Source organism: Odontesthes bonariensis, chromosome 2 (assembly GCF_027942865.1).
Source record: "Odontesthes bonariensis isolate fOdoBon6 chromosome 2, fOdoBon6.hap1, whole genome shotgun sequence".
Taxonomy (NCBI): Eukaryota; Metazoa; Chordata; class Actinopteri; order Atheriniformes; family Atherinopsidae; genus Odontesthes; species Odontesthes bonariensis.
This window is the reverse complement of record NC_134507.1, coordinates 2,130,700-2,149,007: the sequence shown is the minus strand read 5'-3', so window position 1 is coordinate 2,149,007 and position 18,308 is coordinate 2,130,700. Positions and strand designations below refer to the sequence as shown.

The 18,308-nt window shown below is 45.1% G+C and overlaps 1 protein-coding gene across 2 annotated transcripts in view; it reads left to right on the top strand.

Moving 5' to 3' along the window:
- The window catches only part of LOC142388663 (spectrin beta chain, non-erythrocytic 1-like), a 179,619-nt gene that overhangs the window by 43,610 nt on the left and 117,701 nt on the right, over nucleotides 1–18,308 (top strand). For both annotated transcript variants that reach the window (XM_075474226.1, XM_075474210.1), the window contains exon 2: nucleotides 11,705–11,992. In XM_075474226.1, the coding sequence (XP_075330341.1) occupies nucleotides 11,845–11,992 (148 nt within the window). In that variant the 5' untranslated portion in view covers nucleotides 11,705–11,844. The remainder of the gene's footprint in view (nucleotides 1–11,704; nucleotides 11,993–18,308) is intronic.

Here is an 18,308-nt window from a genome sequence, read left to right as displayed (position 1 = left end):
CCTTATTATCAACTTACTATCACCTTACTATCACCTTACTATCACCTTAGTAGCACCTTATTATCACCTTATTATCACCTTATTATCACCTTACTATCACCTTATTATCACCTTACTATCACCTTACTATCACCTTATTATCACCTTATTATCACCTTATTATCAACTTACTATCACCTTACTATCACCTTACTATCACCTTACTATCACCTTATTATCACCTTACTATCACCTTACTATCACCTTATTATCACCTTACTATCACCTTATTATCACCTTATTATCACCTTACTATCACCTTACTATCACCTTATTATCACCTTACTATCACCTTATTATCACCTTATTATCCTTCTTTGGTTCTGGCGGGTCAGGCTGCTGCCCTACATGTGTGGCCTACATAGCGCTGCAGAGGGGCAGCGTGATGGATGACTTCCTGTTCCACGTCCCAGATATCCTCTCACACCTGAGTGTCTTTGCTTTACGGAGCTCCAAACTGACAGTTTCTGGGTTTTTGTGCATCATTCTGCATGGATGCAGCAATAAAACGACACTTTGGCCTCTTTAAAGCAGGATTTCCTGGAGTCAGCGATAAAGTTCCACTGTTTCATTATGAGGCCGATGTTTCGTAAAGCTTCAGATTTTATGAATTTACCAGAGAGAGCGAATGATTTCCAACGTTTCCTAGAGTTGAAGGTAATAATAGAGTGTAATATAATATTTATAATATATTTATACTCCTATAATATATAATATAAATGTAATAGAGTCGACAGAGGAGGAAGAAGACGACATTTTTAACGACAGCTAACCGTGACTCAGACTGTAAGATCCAGAGAGTTGCCCTTCAGTAAAGGGATGATGGAAGAGAGGTGGAGATCAGACTTTAGGTGTAGAAGTGTGAATGAATGAGTTCAGAGTGATTACAACACAAGTCGGGCGTTGACTCGCCCGGATTTTAAGGAACAGCTTTGAGGAAACTCTGTGTCGTTTGTTCTTTGGATGTGAAAGTATTTCAGAGTTTGGTGAAAGCTGGCAGAGTAACGGGCCTCTTTGGATTCTTCCAGCTCGACCATCATTCCCAGTTTAAGCTGCTCTTAAATCCGGATTTCTTTCTCTTTTACGGTTAAAGTTTTTATTTTCTGAGTGAAAAAAAAGGAAAGAAAAGAAAAATTAAAAAATAAATAAATTTTTAAAAAAAACTTATTTTCTGAGTGACAAAAAAGGGAAAAATAAACTAATAAATAAATAATAAAAAATAAAATAAAATAGAATATGATTCTGGCTCAAAAGAAAAAGATCTTATTTTCTGAGTGAAAAAAGCTGTAGATTTTCAGGTCTAAGACTCTTCTGTGGTGTCTCTAATGTGTCCTTCTGTTTTTCTTTTTTAATAATTTTTTTTTTTTAATTAATTAATTTAAAACGGGGACAATGCACAAAAGCATTAATCTTGGGAGAAGAGATGCCTTGTGCCAGGTTGTAGCAACATTTGCTCATTTCCACCTGTAGTCCCTGTAGGCACGTGAGGTCAGAACAGATTAAGATTGTAATATATGACACATAAAAGTAATATGCAGACCATAATATTTAAAAAATAGACAAAATACACTGACAAAAAAGAAAAAGGAAAACAGGAAACGAAGGCGCCAAAATCATGAAGTGCATCACACATTCAAACCCGAGCACACACACAGATACAGTTCAGTTTGTGTTCTGGGTTCTGTGGCGCCTCTAACGTGTCCTTCTGGGTTCAGTTTGTGTTCTGGGTTCTGTGGCGTCTCTAACGTGTCCTTCTGGGTTCAGTTTGTGTTCTGGGTTCAGTTTGTGTTCTGGGTTCTGTGGCGCCTCTAACGCGTCCTTCGGGGTTCAGTTTGTGTTCTGGGTTCTGTGGCGTCTCTAACGCGTCCTTCTGGGTTCAGTTTGTGTTCTGGGTTCTGTGGCGCCTCTAACGCGTCCTTCGGGTTTCAGTTTGTGTTCTGGGTTCTGTGGCGTCTCTAATGCGTCCTCCTTCTGGGTTCAGTTTGTGTTCTGGGTTCTGTGGCGCCTCTAACGCGTCCTCCTGGGTTCAGTTTGTGTTCTGGGTTCAGTTTGTGTTCTGGGTTCTGTGGCGTCTCTAACGCGTCCTTCTGGATTCAGTTTGTGTTCTGGGTTCTGTGGCGTCTCTAACGCGTCCTTCTGGGTTCAGTTTGTGTTCTGGGTTCTGTGGCGTCTCTAACGCGTCCTTCTGGGTTCAGTTTGTGTTCTGGGTTCTGTGGCGTCTCTAACGCGTCCTCCTTCTGGGTTCAGTTTGTGTTCTGGGTTCTGTGGCGTCTCTAACGTGTCCTTCTGGGTTCAGTTTGTGTTCTGGGTTCAGTTTGTGTTCTGGGTTCTGTGGCGTCTCTAACGCGTCCTTCTGGGTTCAGTTTGTGTTCTGGGTTCTGTGGCGTCTCTAACGCGTCCTTCTGGATTCAGTTTGTGTTCTGGGTTCAGTTTGTGTTCTGGGTTCTGTGGCGTCTCTAACGCGTCCTTCTGGGTTCAGTTTGTGTTCTGGGTTCTGTGGCGTCTCTAACGCGTCCTCCTTCTGGGTTCAGTTTGTGTTCTGGGTTCTGTGGCGTCTCTAACGCGTCCTTCTGGGTTCAGTTTGTGTTCTGGGTTCTGTGGCGTCTCTAACGCGTCCTCCTTCTGGGTTCAGTTTGTGTTCTGGGTTCTGTGGCGTCTCTAACGCGTCCTTCTGGGTTCAGTTTGTGTTCTGGGTTCTGTGGAGTCTCTAACGTGTCCTTCTGGGTTCAGTTTGTGTTCTGGGTTCTGTGGAGTCTCTAACGTGTCCTTCTGGGTTCAGTTTGTGTTCTGGGTTCTGTGGCGTCTCTAACGCGTCCTTCTGGGTTCAGTTTGTGTTCTGGGTTCTGTGGCGTCTCTAACGCGTCCTTCTGGGTTCAGTTTGTGTTCTGGGTTCTGTGGCGTCTCTAACGCGTCCTTCTGGGTTCAGTTTGTGTTCTGGGTTCTGTGGCGCCTCTAACGCGTCCTTCTGGGTTCAGTTTGTGTTCTGGGTTCTGTGGCGCCTCTAACGCGTCCTTCTGGGTTCAGTTTGTGTTCTGGGTTCTGTGGCGCCTCTAACGCGTCCTTCTGGGTTCAGTTTGTGTTCTGGGTTCTGTGGCGTCTCTAACGCGTCCTTCTGGGTTCAGTTTGTGTTCTGGGTTCTGTGGCGCCTTTAACGCGTCCTTCTGGGTTCAGTTTGTGTTCTGGGTTCTGTGGCGCCTCTAACGCGTCCTTCGGGGTTCAGTTTGTGTTCTGGGTTCTGTGGCGCCTCTAACGTGTCCTTCTCGGTTCAGTTTGTGTTCTGGGTTCTGTGGCGTCTCTAACGCGTCCTTCGGGGTTCAGTTTGTGTTCTGGGTTCTGTGGCGTCTCTAACGCGTCCTTCGGGGTTCAGTTTGTGTTCTGGGTTCTGTGGCGTCTCTAACGCGTCCTTCTGGGTTCAGTTTGTGTTCTGGGTTCTGTGGCGTCTCTAACGCGTCCTTCTGGGTTCAGTTTGTGTTCTGGGTTCTGTGGCGCCTCTAACGCGTCCTTCTGGGTTCAGTTTGTGTTCTGGGTTCTGTGGCGTCTCTAACGTGTCCTTCTGGGTTCAGTTTGTGTTCTGGGTTCTGTGGCACCTCTAACGTGTCCTTCGGGGTTCAGTTTGTGTTCTGGGTTCTGTGGCGTCTCTAACGTGTCCTTCTGGGTTCAGTTTGTGTTCTGGGTTCAGTTTGTGTTCTGGGTTCTGTGGCGTCTCTAACGCGTCCTTCGGGGTTCAGTTTGTGTTCTGGGGCCCGGCTCAGATTATTATATTATATATATATATTATATCCCTTATTGGACGGATCAGGGTGCCGTTTGTGGCGTGCAGCGAGCTGCTCGTCCTGCGTGGGAGTTTGAGCGCGGCTGGAGATGCTGCCGGGCTTCGGTTGCCATGGCAAACAATTGATACTTTCTCCGAGCTGCTAAAAATACAGAGAAGTGAGATCCATCTGCTTCTCCGTCTGTGTGACAGAGCTGCAGAGGAAGCTTTCTGTTCCTCTGCCGCCACCTTTTTACCATAATTCTGCTCGTCAGAGTCTGAATTCATAAGAAAATATTTTCATATTCTGCAAAAAATGTGTGGGCTGAAAATTGGCTGAAAAAGGGCTGAAAAATAGATGAAAATGAGCTGAAAAAGGGCTGAAAATGTTCCATATTTGCTTTAAATTACAAGCATAAAAATGACAGAAATGTTCTGTTTGCAGGGTCTAATCTATGCAACGCTCACGGATGAGAACAGGTGATAAAATAGATTAAAAGCCGTGTTTAAAGTCTGTTATTATGTGGCTCCATGTCTGATTTTATAATTTTTATTTATTGTATTATTTTGTAGCTCCTGTTGGCTGCAGCTCTGCTGCTGCTCGCCACTTTAAACTGATTTAAATCTTGACTTGATCTCTGAAAAGCAGAATCTGTGCAGCTGCTTCATCCTCTGAGGTGTCGGTAAGAACCGGCTCTGACTGGATTACATGTGAAACTTTATTATTAATATCAGCCGGAAACTCCTGAAACTTTGAGTTTTTGGGTTTCTCTTTAAAATCAGAATCACACGTCTGTTTTCTGCTCCTTATTAGTCATAGTTTTATCTCTCAGCCTCAGAATCTGCCTGAAGTCCTCCTCAGCCTTCTGGTTCTGGTTCTGGTTCTGGTTCTGGTTCTGGTCCTGGTCCTGGTCCTGGTCCTTGTCCTGGTTCTGGTTCTGAACTCACTGTAATTTGGCTTTCCTTCCCGCTGAAGCTCCAGTGTTTCTTTGTTCTGCTGTCGGCGGCTTGACGAGTGGGATCGGACACAATGGATGCTGGGACGGCCGTAACCATGGAGACGGTGTCTTTAACTGGATAATGTTCGCCTTTTATTTCAGACTCAGACGCTGAAACATTCACTGCTGATCCTTTCACCTCTCGTTAGGTTTGTTTGAGCTTCTGCTGGAGTCCATGTTGGGGATTCTCCAGCTAAAGTTTTGAGCTTTAATCTGTATTTTATCAGCAGTGTCAAAGGAGCGTTTTATTTTAGATTAAAGGGATCTTTTTGAGCTGCTTTGTCCTGATGATCTGTGGTGCTGAGTCACGGTTCTGTTTGCAGGGTCCAAACGTTGTGCTGAGTCACGGTTCTGTTAAACGTTGTGCTGAGTCACGGTTCTGTTAAACGTTGTGCTGAGTCACGGTTCTGTTAAACGTTGTGCTGAGTCACGGTTCTGTTTTCTGACTGCAGGGTCCAAACTAGAGCTGGGTCAAATAGTCGACTTATTCGACGTCATAAATTCGTCGACATGAATAATTCACGTCGATGCGTCGCAAATTATTTTATTTTTTTGGTTGAAGTCCCCGTTCCAAAACGACCTAAGATGAACTCCCATGCAGTCCTTGTATCCCGCCTTGACCAGTATGTAGGCATCCGTGGCACCGCTCTCCAATGGTTTAGGTCATATCTGGCAGGCAGGAGTTTTGCTGTTATGATTGGTGACCTCTGTTCCTCAGACTCACCCTTGTCCTGTGGGGTACCACAGGGTTCTATTCTCGGCCCTATTCTATTTTCTTTATATTTGCTACCCCTGGGATCAATAATCGAAAAACACAACCTGTCCTTCCACTTTTATGCCGACGACCTTCAGTTATACTTGCCAGTGCGAACAAATGATGACACTGCTTTCTCCAAGCTTCTGGACTGCATCTCGGACATAAAGCAGTGGCTTGCACAGAACTTTTTACTCCTGAATGATGACAAGACTGAATGTATTTTATTTGGGACTTCAGTGATGTTAAATGCTTTTACTTTAAATTCTGGTTCTCTGGCCCCGCATTTTAAATCTCATGTGAAAAATCTTGGTGTTACATTTGATAGTGGGCTGAAGTTTAACAAACAGATCAGCTCAGTCGTCAGCACAAGCTTCTTCCAGCTCCGCCTGTTGGCCAAAGTGAAGCCCTTCCTCAGTCGGCAGGACCTTGAAAAGGCAATCCACGCTTTTATCAGCTCCAGACTGGATTACTGTAATGCTCTCTATGTTGGCCTCAGTCAGTCCTCTCTCTCACGTCTTCAACTTGTGCAGAACGCTGCTGCCCGATTTTTAACGGACACTTCTAGGCGCGAACACATTACTCCTGTGCTATCGTCTCTTCATTGGCTTCCGGTACGATTCAGAATCGATTTTAAACTCCTGTTGTTTGTTTTTTACGCCACTAATGGCTTGGCACCTTCTTATCTGTCAGACATTTTAACTTTTCGCAACTGTGGTAGAACCCTGCGCTCTTCAGGTCAGCTTCTTTTAGAGGTCCCAAGGTCGAGATCTAAGCAGTGGGGTGATCGTTCCTTTGCCATTGCTGCTCCTAGACTGTGGAACAAACTGCCCCCTGACTGTGGAACAAACTGCCCCCTGATATCCGCACCATCACTGATCTCGGCCTTTTTAAATCGAAGCTTAAGACCCACCTTTTTAGACTGGCGTTCCAACTCTGATTAGGGCCACTATGCTCATTCTTTCCGCTCTAATTATCTTAATTTTATACAAATTTTATTCAATTAATTTTTATTGCACTTGTGGAAGGCTTTTAATGCCCTGCATCACTTTTAGCACTTTTAGCACTTCTACCATTTTTGCATCGTGTTTTATGTTTTGTTTTACGTATTGTTGTTTTTTATCCTGTTGTAAAGCACTTTGAGTACCAGTTGGTGATTGTAAAGGGCTATATAAATTAAATTTGATTTGATTTGATTTGATTTTGATTTGATTTGATTTTGATTTGAAATTTGATTTGATTTGATTTGATTTGATGAGTCGGGACTGATGCGGCGCGCGCAGCCGTCTGCGTCAGTGACGTGTTAGCCATTAGCCGTTTAGCGCCACATTCAACAACAAAACAAAACAAAACAAAACGGTAAAAGTAAGGAGAGAAGAAAAAACAGCACAAAGAAGCTTACATGGAGAGCGGGGAGGCCACCGTGTTCATGGTCTGCATGATGGTGATATTAATCATGGACGATCACATCAGGCGTCTAATATCGAGGCTGGAAGAGCTCACAGAGAGTCAGGAGACGATACTTTTTCATTTCATGAAGGAAGAAAGGAGAGCAGAGCGCCGCAGACAAAGGAGACCAGTGTAAGTTTAACTTATTAAACACCCGCCGGTTATGGTCGGAAACCAGGTCGTCTGCGTGTGTGTCGCAGTTAACGCAGACATGCCCCCCCCTACGCAGACACTACGCAGACACTACGCAGACATGCCCCCCCCTACGCAGACACTACGCAGACACTACGCAGACACTACGCAGACATGCCCCCCCCCTACGCAGACACTACGCAGACACTACGCAGACATGCCCCCCCCTACGCAGACACTACGCAGACACTACGCAGACACTACGCAGACATGCCCCCCCCCTACGCAGACACTACGCAGACACTCTGGTGCACCTCTGGAGGAGAGAAAGGAGGCCTCTGATTGGTCAACTCCGCTCTACACTATGCGTATTTCCGGTTTGCTAACCGGCTGACACTAACCGTGACGATTCTTTCGCCTCTCTGCCAGCTCCAGTAGTAGCAATATTTCTTCTATTTCTAGATCGATCAGCTGCATCTCAATCAAAGTGCGCATTCGTCCAGTCGCCGTTGTTGTTGAATGACCTCCGTAACCGTAACACCCACAATCCTAGCTTGTTCGTGATTGTCCCTCTTGCGTTGTGGCGTGGGATTAACATAGCGCAGACAGCGCTTCAAGGCATAAATCAAAAATAATTGCGTCGTGTCTGCGACAAGCTCACTGCGACACACTGCTGCGAGAGTATACACGAGCCTTAACTTGATTGGTTAAAAACAGCCGGGAGCGCTCGGTTTTTGCAAGCATGATTACAGGCTTCAGAGGGAGCTACAGATTTAGTTATTTTTCCTAAACAGCCTATTTAATATTCTACTTCCAGAATCCCATGACAGTTCAAGCTAATATGACTAAAAAAAAGTTGCCGACCGCAGCTTTAATTTGTCAAGCAGTAGCAGTAGTTGCAGTTGGCTAAACCAAAGATCCTCTCTGAATAAACGCTACGTTAGACTGTTGAGTTGTTGTCTAGTTATATTCCCGGCGTAAAATTTACGTCTTTTAATTACGACTAGAACAGGTCCCGTGTTTGCCTAGTTTAAAGCTGTTAGCGCTTCCAGTCCCGACATGTTTCTTCTGTGTTATCTATTTGCTAACACCGGACGGTGGATTTTATACTCTGCCATTTTGTAGTTCTAGTCTACCTGTTGACTGTCGAAATTCCACGATCTAGTAGCAACCAGTTCCAAGTAGTAAACACGCATTACAAGTTGACAATTTAAATTACATAAATCATTTTTTAAGTTGAGCCTCAATCGTTAGATTAATGTAAAATTAGTCGTTAGATTAGTTGACTAATCGAAAAAATAGTCTCTAGATTAATCGTTTGAAAAATAATCATTTGGGACAGCTCTAGTCCAACGTTGTGCTGAGTCACGGTTCTGTTTGCTGGCTGCAGGGTCCAAACGTTGTGCTGAGTCACGGTTCTGTTTGCTGGCTGCAGGGTCCAAACGTTGTGCTGAGTCACGGTTCTGTTAAACGTTGTGCTGAGTCACGGTTCTGTTAAACGTTGTGCTGAGTCACGGTCAGTTTTGCTGGCTGCAGGGTCCAAACGTTGTGCTGAGTCACGGTTCTGTTTGCCGGCTGCAGGGTCCAAACGTTGTGCTGAGTCACGGTTCTGTTAAACGTTGTGCTGAGTCACGGTTCTGTTTGCTGGCTGCAGGGTCCAAACGTTGTGCTGAGTCACGGTTCTGTTTGCAGGGTCCAAACGTGCTGAGTCACGGTTCTGTTAAACGTTGTGCTGAGTCACGGTTCTGTTAAACGTTGTGCTGAGTCATGGTTCTGTTTGCAGGGTCCAAACGTTGTGCTGAGCCACGGTTCTGTTTGCTGGCTGCAGGGTCCAAACGTTGTGCTGAGTCACGGTTCTGTTTGCTGGCTGCAGGGTCCAAACGTTGTGCTGAGTCACGACTTGTTGGAGAAACCAGTCCACGGTGCTGCAGAGCTGATCATAAAGCAGAACTCTGATGTTGAGCGTCTCTGAGCCCACAGATGTGCTGCAGTAACCTGCTGTGACCAGCAGGGGGCGGTGTTGCTCCAGTTTACAGGAGCTCTGAGCCCACAGATGTGCTGCAGTAACGTGCTGTGACCAGCAGGGGGCGGTGTTGCTCCAGTTTACAGGGGATCTGAGCTCAGATCAGCAGTTAGTCACATGTCCCCCCCCCCCCCCCCTCCCAGCTCTCATTAAAGCTGCAGTCTGCAGGATTTGTTGTTGTCATACGTAAAGTCCTACTTTTTGGCATTTTAAGAGTTTACATGATCTATCAGAACGCTTGAAGTTGAAAACGGTGACCTCCGTTGTCGCAAAATGCAAGAAATGCTTATTTTTTAACCGAAAAATAAAAAGTTATTCAACTTCCTGTCCCGCCCCATCAAAACACGAGAACTCGTGCACGTAGACGTGCACGCCAGATGCGCTTACACGACTCCTCATTAATCAACTCACCTGTCATTTGCGATCATGGAAGACACAGTAAGTAGACTAGCCCGTAATGAAGTTCAATAGTCCAGATAAATAAGCGTGGGGACGAGCCTACCTTGTATCGCGCGTGCACAATCGGTGATTGACAGGCAGCAGAGCCCAGCTCGTAACCTGATTGGTTACCTTTTACCGGTCCGGTCTGCAATTTTGTAAACAAACCTGCTGGCTTTGGAGGGACCTAGCGGGACATATAGGGGACCTAGAGAACTCTTTTTTTTTGTATTGGGGTATTTAATGTACTACTTTCAGAATCCCCGGACAGTTCCAGGCATTATGCTTGAAAAAGAGTTGCAGACTGCAGCTTTAAAGCTCAAAGTGCTTACAGATGACCCTTTAATGATGATAAATATTGATTATAAGGGTAAGATACCAAAATAAACCAGTTGGATTCAGATTAAATTACCCAGAAGAGAAGCTACTTTAGATGAATTCATGAGGAAACTCGGCTCCTCTTTTGTTAAAGTTTGGTTGTTTTAGGCTGAAAAACAAACTGACTTTTGTCCTGATCTGAGTTCTTATATAAGATGTTTCAGGGATTCTCAGATCGGTTCAACAAACCTAAAGTTTTCTGTTCTCTAATTCATGATCTGAGCAAAGACGGACGGATGTAAACGAGCCGCTTTCAGACATACGGGATCATTCTGGTGTTGGTTGATGGTTTATTGAATATTGAACGATAAACTACAACATAATTCAGCTGATTTAAGATAAAAAAAACAACTTAAACATAGTAATAAAAAAAAAAGATAAAGATGATTTAATGTATTTTAGATGTAAATAATAACCACTTTACTCTGAATTATGACTTCTGGTTCCATAATGTTGTATAAATGTGGAGAACAGGCTGTTATTCCTCAATTCTGTGGGTTTATAATCCTCTGGAATTATTTCTGATTTAGTTCTTTAAACATCTGAAGTTAAATATCAGTGTGTTTAATCATATTTGTGCAGGTTGGGAAGCTTTTCTCCTGACAGTTTGTGCGTTTTTAAAGGAGGCTGTGATGGTCTCATCTGTGCAACATCTGGGTTTGGAGCCGTTTAGACTGGGCAACGATTAAAGTGTTTAATCTAATTAATCACATGATTTCCCTGATTAATCACGATTAATCGCATTTGTACGCAGAATCCAAAAATGAATCCAAAAGTAGCGTATAGCTTTTAGCATTTAGCTTTATTTTAAATGTGCTGCCATATGAATGAAAGTGCCATAACATTTGCTGTGCAAACACACTTTTAACATCAGCATCTTTCTGTAGTTTTTATGTAGAAGCCTCGCTCCACTGTCTGTTTCCTTGAATGACTTGCTGCTATCAGTTGTGTGTTTTGCCTTTAAGTGATATTTTAGACTGGAACTACTACGCTGAGAAGACAATTCAACTTGGCAGAGTTTACAGATGACTTTGGTTCTGTCGACTCCGCCGTCTGGAAGAACTTTAAAATGAAAATGGCCGAGTAAAAGTTCCGTACCCTTCTCCATGTTTGGTGGATCCGCCGATTACTTTCTTTTCCTGTTCCACAGCAGACAGCAGCAGACTTTTACAAAATAAAAGCCTGTGAGCAGCAGACTTTTACAAAATAAAAGCCTGTGAGCAGCAGACTTTTACAAAATAAAAGCCTGTGAGCAACAGACTTTTACAATAATAAAATAAATAATGAAACAGGGGTGGTCCGTGGCGTAGTGGGCTGAGCAGGCGCCCCATGTACAGAGGCTATAGTCCTCATTGCAGCTGGCCCTGTGCTGCGTGTTGTTCCCCCTCTCTCTGCCCCCTGCTTCCTGTCTCCCTGAACTTTCCTATTCATTAAAGGCACAAAAGCCTAAAAAAAAATAAAAATATTTTTTTTAAATTAAAAACAATTTTATAAATAAAACCTGTTTTAATGCACGATAAAATATTTATCGGCGTTAAATAATTAACGAGTTAACTCGACAATAACGAGTTAACTCGACAATAACGAGTTAACTCGCCCAACCCCTAGTTTACTTTTACAAACATGCTCACAGTTTTAAACCCATCACGGCCTCCAGCCGCCGACCACGCGCTCATCAGAACGTGCTCGCCGTCCTCTTTCGGTCCTCAGTTCTCCACCAACTCGTCTGTTTTCTCCTCCAGGTTTTCTACACAACGTCTCGGCCTGCCAGTCGCAGCCGGTCCGAGTGCGCGAGGGTCCCGTCAGTCGCCTCAGCAGCTCACGAGCGGGAAGGATCTGAACGCGGAAGCAGCAGCGGCGCCGGAGTCGCGGCGAGGTCACCATGACGACGGTGGCGGCGGATTACGACCACATGGAGATCCAGCAGCAGTACAGCGACGGCGTCAACAACCGCTGGGACGCCGATGACTGGGACAACGAGAACAGCTCGGCGCGCCTGTTCGAGCGCTCGCGCATCAAAGCCCTCGCAGGTAGGAGGGAGGGGGCGGGGCCTGAGCGCTGATGGTTACCGTGGTGATGCTGGTCGTAACTTTGATCCAATGTTGATGGTTTCATCCTCAAAAACTGGCATAAAAGAGTCATTTTAGTATTTTCAGGGTCGTTTTTTTGTCCTTTTATGAACCAGAAACATGAGAAAATATCCAAACGAAGCCACTAAATGCTGAATATTTGCATCCTTGAGGCTCTTTTCTCTGTTTCCGTGCGCTGTGTTACTGGTCTGAGCGCTGATGGTTACCGTGGTGATGCTGGTCGTAACTTTAATCCAATGTTGATGGTTTCAGGCCCAAAAGAAACCAGCGTTGAACGTTGAGGAAACTCAAACTTTGTGGCTAAATTTATCTGAAATCTGTGGCTGCTGTTTGTCACTTTACCAGGATGAAAAGAATCAAACCAGCCTCTGAGCTGTTTTAGGGGAAACATTTAGTAAAGAATTTGATTTCAGGTATTCAAGCGTTCTGTTTATTAAGAAATGTGTTAATCCAATGTTGATGGTTTCAGAGAAAACCAAAGAAACCAGCCTCTGAGCTGTTTTAGGGGAAACATTTAGTAAAGAATTTGATTTCAGGTATTCAAGCGTTCTGTTTATTAAGAAATGTGTTAATCCAATGTTGATGGTTTCAGAGAAAACCAAAGAAACCAGCCTCTGAGCTGATATTCTGGTTATTTGAGAAGTAAAGACAGATTTTTGGGATTCTCATCCATAAATATGAGGTTAAATCCGGAGAAATGGGAGATTTCATACAACACTTCTTCTTCTGTTATCTCATAAATAATTATGAAAGCTTCTGTAAATTCCTGCTTATAAAATACATAAACTTATATAAAATTATACTGACGTCAGAGTTTAACAGACCTGGGATCAGACCTGGAATCTTACCTGGAATCAGTCACAGATTGTCTGATAAATTGCTGATAATCAGACCTGGAATCAGTCACAGATTGTCTGATAAATTGCTGATAAACAGGCCTTTCAGTTTGCAGTTAATGTGTTGATTTCTCAGAGTTTCTGTGTTAAACTTGAACAGAAATGAACCGTTTGAGGCAGAAAATCTCTGAACTGAAGACATGAAAACGTGTTTTATGTCCTTAACAGAGAACTCTGTCAGTCCGGATCATGAGTTAGAGCTGATTGTTGCTCACATGCTTCAGTGTGTGACGGTAATTTTATCTCGGGCTGATGTTTTTAAACCGAAGGCTCCTTCAGTAGTGCTTCACTAAATAATTCACTCTGTGTTAAATATGCAGCAGACGGCGCTCGGAGTGCACGTGAGTGTGCACGTGTGCTTTTAAAGGTCTGAGGGCGGAGCCTGTGTTCCCTGCCGTTAACCTGCACAGACAGAAATGAAAAGGTGTGGACAGGTGTGAACAGGTGTGGACAGGTGTGAACAGGTGTGAACAGATGTGAACAGGTGTGGACAGGTGTGAACAGGTGTGAACAGGTGTGGACAGGTGTGGACAGGTGTGAACAGATGTGAGCAGGTGTGAACAGAAATGAACAGGTGTGGACAGGTGTGAACAGGTGTGGACAGAAATGTATAGGTATGAACAGAAATGAAAAGGTGTGGACAGGTGTGAACAGGTGTGAACAGGTGTGGACAGGTGTGAACAGGTGTGAACAGAAATGAACAGGTGTGGACAGGTGTGAACAGGTGTGGACAGGTGTGAACAGGTGTGGACAGGTGTGAACAGCTGTGAACAGGTGTGAACAGAAATGGACAGGTGTGAACAGGTGTGGACAGAAATATATAGGTGTGAACAGAAATGAACAGGTGTGAACAGGTGTGAACAGAAATGAACAGGTGTGGACAGGTGTGAACAGATGTGAACAGGTGTGGACAGGTGTGAACAGATGTGAACAGGTGTGGACAGGTGTGAACAGATGTGAACAGGTGTGGACAGGTGTGAACAGGTGTGGACAGAAATGTATAGGTATGAACAGAAATGAACGGGTGTGACCAGGTGTGGACAGGTGTGGACAGGTGTGAACAGGTGTGGACAGGTGTGAACAGGTGTGGACAGGTGTGAACAGATGTGAACAGGTGTGGACAGGTGTGGAAAGGTGTGGACAGGTGTGAACAGGTTTGAACAGATGTGAACAGGTGTGGACAGATGTGGACAGGTGTGAACAGGTGTGGACAGGTGTGAACAGGTGTGAACAGGTGTGGACAGGTGTGAACAGGTGTGGACAGGTGTGAACAGAAATGAACAGGTGTGGACAGAAATGTATAGGTATGAACAGAAATGAACAGGTGTGGACAGGTGTGAACAGGTGTGAACAGAAATTAACAGGTGTGGACAGGTGTGAACAGGTGTGAACACAAATTAACAGGTGTGAACAGGTGTGGACAGGTGTGAACAGATGTGAACAGGTGTGGACAGGTGTGAACAGGTGTGGACAGGTGTGAACAGGTGTGGACAGAAATGTATAGGTATGAACAGAAATGAAAAGGTGTGGACAGGTGTGAACAGGTGTGAACAGGTGTGAACAGGTGTGGACAGGTGTGAACAGGTGTGAACAGAAATGAACAGGTGTGAACAGGTGTGGACAGGTGTGAACAGGTGTGGACAGGTGTGAACAGCTGTGAACAGGTGTGAACAGAAATGGACAGGTGTGAACAGGTGTGGACAGAAATATATAGGTGTGAACAGAAATGAACAGGTGTGGACAGGTGTGAACAGGTGTGAACAGAAATGAACAGGTGTGAACAGGTGTGAACAGAAATGAACAGGTGTGAACAGGTGTGGACAGGTTTGAACAGAAATGAACAGGTGTGGACAGGTTTGAACAGAAATGAACAGGTGTGGACAGGTGTGAACAGGTGTGGACAGGTTTGAACAGAAATGAACAGGTGTGGACAGGTGTGGACAGGTGTGAAAAGGTGTGAACAGGTGTGGACAGGTGTGAACAGAAATTAACAGAAATGAACAGGTGTGAACAGAAATGAACAGGTGTGAACATATGTGGACAGAAATGAACAGGTGTGAACAGAAATGAACAGGTGTGAACAGGTGTGGTCAGGTGTGAACAGGTGTGAACAGAAATGAACAGGTGTGAACAGGTCTGGACAGGTGTGAACAGGTGTGAACAGAAATGAACAGGTGTGAACAGGTTTGGACAGGTGTGAACAGGTGTGGACAGGTGTGAACAGAAATGAACAGGTGTGGACAGAAATGTATAGGTATGAACAGAAATGAACAGGTGTGGACAGGTGTGAACAGGTGTGAACAGAAATTAACAGGTGTGGACAGGTGTGAACAGGTGTGAACACAAATTAACAGGTGTGAACAGGTGTGGACAGGTGTGAACAGATGTGAACAGGTGTGGACAGGTGTGAACAGGTGTGGACAGGTGTGAACAGGTGTGGACAGAAATGTATAGGTATGAACAGAAATGAAAAGGTGTGGACAGGTGTGAACAGGTGTGAACAGGTGTGGACAGGTGTGAACAGGTGTGAACAGAAATGAACAGGTGTGAACAGGTGTGGACAGGTGTGAACAGGTGTGGACAGGTGTGAACAGCTGTGAACAGGTGTGAACAGAAATGGACAGGTGTGAACAGGTGTGGACAGAAATATATAGGTGTGAACAGAAATGAACAGGTGTGAACAGGTGTGAACAGGTGTGAACAGAAATGAACAGGTGTGGACAGGTGTGAACAGATGTGAACAGGTGTGGACAGGTGTGAACAGATGTGAACAGGTGTGGACAGGTGTGAACAGATGTGAACAGGTGTGGACAGGTGTGAACAGGTGTGGACAGAAATGTATAGGTATGAACAGAAATGAACGGGTGTGACCAGGTGTGGACAGGTGTGGACAGGTGTGGACAGGTGTGAACAGGTGTGGACAGGTGTGAACAGATGTGAACAGGTGTGGACAGGTGTGGAAAGGTGTGGACAGGTGTGAACAGGTTTGAACAGATGTGAACAGGTGTGGACAGATGTGGACAGGTGTGAACAGGTGTGGACAGGTGTGAACAGGTGTGAACAGGTGTGGACAGGTGTGAACAGGTGTGGACAGGTGTGAACAGAAATGAACAGGTGTGGACAGAAATGTATAGGTATGAACAGAAATGAACAGGTGTGGACAGGTGTGAACAGGTGTGAACAGAAATGAACAGGTGTGGACAGGTGTGAACAGGTGTGAACACAAATTAACAGGTGTGAACAGGTGTGGACAGGTGTGAACAGATGTGAACAGGTGTGGACAGGTGTGAACAGGTGTGGACAGGTGTGAACAGGTGTGGACAGAAATGTATAGGTATGAACAGAAATGAACGGGTGTGGACAGGTGTGGACAGGTGTGAACAGGTGTGAACAGAAATGAACAGGTGTGGACAGGTGTGAACAGGTGTGAACAGAAATGAACAGGTGTGAACAGGTGTGAACAGAAATGAACAGGTGTGAACAGGTGTGGACAGGTTTGAACAGAAATGAACAGGTGTGGACAGGTTTGAACAGAAATGAACAGGTGTGGACAGGTGTGAACAGGTGTGGACAGGTTTGAACAGAAATGAACAGGTGTGGACAGGTGTGGACAGGTGTGAAAAGGTGTGAACAGGTGTGGACAGGTGTGAACAGAAATTAACAGAAATGAACAGGTGTGAACAGAAATGAACAGGTGTGAACATATGTGGACAGAAATGAACAGGTGTGAACAGAAATGAACAGGTGTGAACAGGTGTGGTCAGGTGTGAACAGGTGTGAACAGAAATGAACAGGTGTGAACAGGTCTGGACAGGTGTGAACAGGTGTGAACAGAAATGAACAGGTGTGAACAGGTTTGGACAGGTGTGGACAGGTGTGGACATGTGTGAACAGGTTTGAACAGAAATGAACAGGTGTGAACAGAAATGAACAGGTGTGGACAGGTGTGGACAGGTGTGGACAGGTGTGAACAGGTGTGGACAGGTGTGAACAGATGTGAACAGGTGTGGACAGGTGTGGAAAGGTGTGGACAGGTGTGAACAGGTTTGAACAGATGTGAACAGGTGTGGACAGATGTGGACAGGTGTGAACAGGTGTGGACAGGTGTGAACAGGTGTGAACAGGTGTGGACAGGTGTGAACAGGTGTGGACAGGTGTGAACAGAAATGAACAGGTGTGGACAGAAATGTATAGGTATGAACAGAAATGAACAGGTGTGGACAGGTGTGAACAGGTGTGAACAGAAATTAACAGGTGTGGACAGGTGTGAACAGGTGTGAACACAAATTAACAGGTGTCAACAGGTGTGGACAGGTGTGAACAGATGTGAACAGGTGTGGACAGGTGTGAACAGGTGTGGACAGGTGTGAACAGGTGTGGACAGAAATGTATAGGTATGAACAGAAATGAACGGGTGTGGACAGGTGTGGACAGGTGTGAACAGGTGTGAACAGAAATGAACAGGTGTGGACAGGTGTGAACAGAAATGAACAGGTGTGAACAGGTGTGAACAGAAATGAACAGGTGTGAACAGGTGTGGACAGGTTTGAACAGAAATGAACAGGTGTGGACAGGTGTGGACAGGTTTGAACAGAAATGAACAGGTGTGGACAGGTGTGAACAGGTGTGGACAGGTTTGAACAGAAATGAACAGGTGTGGACAGGTGTGGACAGGTGTGAAAAGGTGTGAACAGGTGTGGACAGGTGTGAACAGAAATTAACAGAAATGAACAGGTGTGAACAGAAATGAACAGGTGTGAACATATGTGGACAGAAATGAACAGGTGTGAACAGAAATGAACAGGTGTGAACAGGTGTGGTCAGGTGTGAACAGGTGTGAACAGAAATGAACAGGTGTGAACAGGTCTGGACAGGTGTGAACAGGTGTGAACAGAAATGAACAGGTGTGAACAGGTCTGGACAGGTGTGGACATGTGTGAACAGGTTTGAACAGAAATGAACAGGTGTGAACAGAAATGAACAGGTGTGGACAGGTGTGGACAGGTGTGTACAGGTGTGTACAGGTGTGGACAGGTGTGCAGCTAAACTCAGTCACACGGCGGCTCAAACAGGAAGTGAAAATCAGTTTATTCCATCTGTTTTTATCGGGCCGCTGATGGAGGAGGATGCAGGATGTGGATCCTTTTTTTAGGACGCCCCAAACCTTCAGTGGGATCCTATTTCCAGGGCCAGTATGGCAGCGTGCCCTGTCCCATAATGCAATGCTGCAGTGATGCACATGGAGGGGAAATGGGAGGCGGAGCTTTGCTGCCAGCTCGTGTTAGATGGTGTAATTAAGGATAAGAGTCGGAGATTAAATAAAGTTAAATAAGATAAAATAAGGGATGTGTTTAATTCCT